Below are 3,706 nucleotides of genomic sequence, written 5' to 3' on the forward strand. Positions count from 1 at the left end.
GGCCCGGTCCCGCGGGCCTGACCCGGCCCCGTCGCCTTCTCTGTCCCTTTCCCCTGGAGCGGGGTGGCTCCTGCTGCCGCGCCGTCTCCTTCCCTGCCCTCCTTCAGGGCGGGGGCTGGCATAGCCGAGGATCTGGGAGCACTCGGCGGCGTGTCCCTCCTGAAAGCTTGGTTTTTCTCTGTCCCGCCCAGGGAGCAGGTGTCCGCGTGTGTTGCCATCCTGGAGAGGCTCCTGCAGGCCCTGGACCCGGTCTACGTGATCCAGAACCTCAGAGAAGAGCTTCAGAAAGGACTTTTCCACCCCGATGACTCCGTGAAAATCCTCACCATATCCCAGGTACCGGGTTTTCCTCCAGGAGGAGGGGCAGGGCTCTGTCTTGTGCCAGGCTGGGTTAGACCTACTCTGTTAGGGTTGTTCCACGTCCTAATTTGTGACAGAAGCACTACATCGAGCGTCCCCTGCAGGAATTGTGCTCTTACACGCTCATGCACTTCTGGAGAAACACTCTGCAGTGTGTTGTTCTGTATGTTTGATGATGTGTCTGTTAAACATAACGTGTAAAACTTACGTCTCGACAGAAGTAACTGCTAAATGAACCTTCTGTCACGTCTGATTAAAGCTTTCCAAGCCAGCCCTGACAGCAGGCGCCATAAGAATTAAGTGCAGCAACGCTTTGGTATTTGGGATGCTTTGAACAACACTGTGGAAATGCTGAAGAGGATCAGGCAGTAGTAACTTGGCATTTGTTGCATTAATACAGAAGAACTGTGGAACAGTGTAGTTTGGAATGGGATTCTAGAGGTTTCAGGGCCAGCCCCCAGCTAAAAGCAGGGCCAGCTTGCAGCTGGCTGCTCAGGGTGTTGTCCAGTTGAGTTCTGAGTATCTCCAAAAATGGTGATTCTGTCAGTCTGGGTAGTTGTTCCAGTACTTGAATGTCCTTAGAGTGGAAAAAAGTTGTATTTTCTGTAATCATTTAACCATGTCTTTAGGTTGGGAGGATTGTTGAAAGTTCAGATGCTGTTACAGAAATTCTCAACAGTCCTGAATTACTACGGCAAATAATAAATTGCATTGGTGGAGAGAAAATAGCAGTGGCTAAAGAGGCAGTCTGGGTAGTTGTTCCCGTACTTGAATGTCCTTAGAGTGGAAAAAAGTTGTATTTTCTTTAATCATTTAACCATGTCTTTAGGTTGGGAGGATTGTTGAAAGTTCAGATGCTGTTACAGAAATTCTCAACAGTCCTGAATTACTACGGCAAATAATAAATTGCATTGGTGGAGAGAAAATAGCAGTGGCTAAAGAGGTAAGCGTTGCTTTCTCTTTGTCTTCCTATGCAAACTGAGTAGGTGCCGCACAGAGCAGCTTTTCTGCTGCGTCTGAGACTACAGCCTCTGGTCCTCTTTGAAGAAAAGAGCCCTCATGCTGCTTGAAAGATGTTATAAGGTTGTAGGTGCCTTAAGCCCAGAAATCACTTAGATGTGCTAGAAAACTTACCCAGAACTGTTATCTTTGGCGATTAATGCCAAAGGGAACTCGGAGATCTGAATTTGAGCCCAGAGACTTTGGGGCAGTGACCATAATTAGCTCTTGTCAGTGAAAAGGGAGTCACAGTTGAAGTTGTAGGTGTGTAACTTGACGCAATGTGTTAGTAAAGCACATTGAAGCTACGTCTGATTGTCTTGAATTTTCTTCTCTTTGTGCTTTTGTTTGTTGTTAATAATAAGCTCCTTTTTTTTGCTTTCAGGCCATCAAATCTCTCTCAAGAATAGCACAGACCCAGGATGGCTTAGAGGCTTTATTTGTGAGCAGTTTGTTGAGTGACTTGAAGAATGTCATGGCAACAAGTGATATTGTTCGGTACAGAGTGTATGAGGTAGGGGTGCCGTCAGCGTCGGCCTCTGAGCGGCGTGACACTGCCGTTCTCTTGGACTCTGGTTCTGAATTACAGTCTGGATTTCATGGCTTGCTTTTAAATTAGTCTTTATCAGTGCGCTACAAGCTTTTCTTCATTCTGTCAGGACTAGAAAGGAGCAGGAAGAGTGCAGCAGCGTTGGCCCTCAAATACCATCATAACTTCTCTTTCTCAGTTTATGGATGAAAGTATGAGGTGCTGTTTACCTCTCTTAGTTTCTAACTTGTGGCTGGGGCATTGGTAGGGCCACACAGAGTTCCTGAAGCTACAGTAAAGTGTTTGCATCTTTAAAAGTGTAAGTAAAATAGCTGCTGTAGTCTTCACCTTTGGATGGGAAGTGCTGTTAAAACATCTGGAGGGGAGAAGAGAGCAAGACGCTGACTGTGTCAGTCTGGATGTGTATGGCAAAGCAGAAATAAGACAGTTTACCCGTTCTGGAGCTTAATGGGGACAGTGGTGAGGATCCTCTGAAGGAAAGATGAGTGAATAGAAATCACATGCATGTGCTGTAAACCTGGAACTCCTTCTGAACTTGTTTCAGGCAAACATTTAGCTTGATTATTAATTACAGAATTTCATGATGTTTTCATATCTAGAGGGTTAGTCAGCATGACAGGATGTATGTTGCCATTACTGTGAATTGCTATCATTATAATGTTTTTATAAACCATCCTTTTTTCCCCTCCCCGTGCTGTTATTTAGCTAATTGTTGAGATTTCTTCGGTGTCAGCAGACTCGCTGAATTACTGTGCGAACAGTGGGTTAATATCGGAGTTAATTGGGGAGTTGACCGGAGATGACATGCTGGTCAGGTATGTTGGCTTGCCAGTGCGATTTCCCTCGTTGTTAGAACTCTGATGTTCAGTCGGAAAATAACACACATTTGTGTGTGTTTCTCGTGAAACCCTTTCCAGGAAAACGCTTTATCCGCCTCTTCTTAAACTGCCCGGAGTGTAAAATACCCTATACTTAAATTTGGGGCCAAAGATGACGTTTCCCCAATGTGCTGTGATAATCGTGGTGCTGGGCTGCAGTACAAACACTTCTGAATTCTTTCCAACCCTACACCTGAAGTGAGGTGGCTGAGTGAGCTTGCGGGGGTTGTGTGAATTTTGGGTAGAAAACCTGTTTTCTTAAATCACAGAGTGCTTGAAAACCCCATCTGGAATAAGCCGAAATAACTGCGTGTCTGTTACAGAGCTACGTGTATCGAGATGGTGACCTCGCTGGCCCATACCCCGCACGGCCGTCAGTATCTCGCTCAACAAGGCGTTATCGACAAAATTTCGAACATCATCGTTGGGGCAGAGTCTGATCCTTTCTCAGGCTTCTATTTACCAGGTTGTTTCCAGTGTTTACTGCTTGCTTTTATTAATGACTTAAATTGAGAGGAATACTAAGCCTCTGGTTTGAAAGGTCACGTGGATTTTTGAGCATTAGCATGTGCTGGATCTGTGCAAAAAACACTGAAGGACAGTCCAACGCATTAATAATATCACTGGTTAACTGTAGCAGCACAGGTAAGGTCTGGAGAGACTCTACTGTCCATTTGGACTTTGTGTTGTTGTAGCCTTTTTTTAATAAATTCAAAAATCACAGACTAGTTTGGGTTGGGAGGGACCTTAAAGCCCACCCAGTCCCACCCCCTGCCCTGGGCAGGGACACCTTCCACCAGACCAGGTTGCTCCAAGCCTCAAAGACAGCTGTTACATCATGAATTAAGTAACTCCAAAAATACTGGCTTCTTCCTTAGTTCTGTCCTTATTCTGATGCCTTTCACAGACTTAATAACAC

The 3,706-nt window shown here is 45.5% G+C and overlaps 1 protein-coding gene across 1 annotated transcript in view; it reads left to right on the forward strand.

Moving 5' to 3' along the window:
• Nucleotides 1–191: 191 nt before the first annotated feature.
• The window catches only part of PSMD5 (proteasome (prosome, macropain) 26S subunit, non-ATPase, 5), a gene marked incomplete at its 5' end in the record, with an annotated part of 5,918 nt that continues 2,403 nt past the window's right edge, over nt 192–3,706 (forward strand). The window contains 5 exons of the mRNA XM_010156707.1: nt 192–336; nt 1,190–1,303; nt 1,745–1,873; nt 2,615–2,724; nt 3,111–3,253. Coding sequence (XP_010155009.1) covers nt 192–336; nt 1,190–1,303; nt 1,745–1,873; nt 2,615–2,724; nt 3,111–3,253 — 641 coding nt within the window. The remainder of the gene's footprint in view (nt 337–1,189; nt 1,304–1,744; nt 1,874–2,614; nt 2,725–3,110; nt 3,254–3,706) is intronic.

This window comes from Eurypyga helias, unplaced genomic scaffold (genome assembly GCF_000690775.1).
Source record: "Eurypyga helias isolate BGI_N326 unplaced genomic scaffold, ASM69077v1 scaffold9340, whole genome shotgun sequence".
In the NCBI taxonomy this organism is placed as follows: domain Eukaryota; kingdom Metazoa; phylum Chordata; class Aves; order Eurypygiformes; family Eurypygidae; genus Eurypyga; species Eurypyga helias.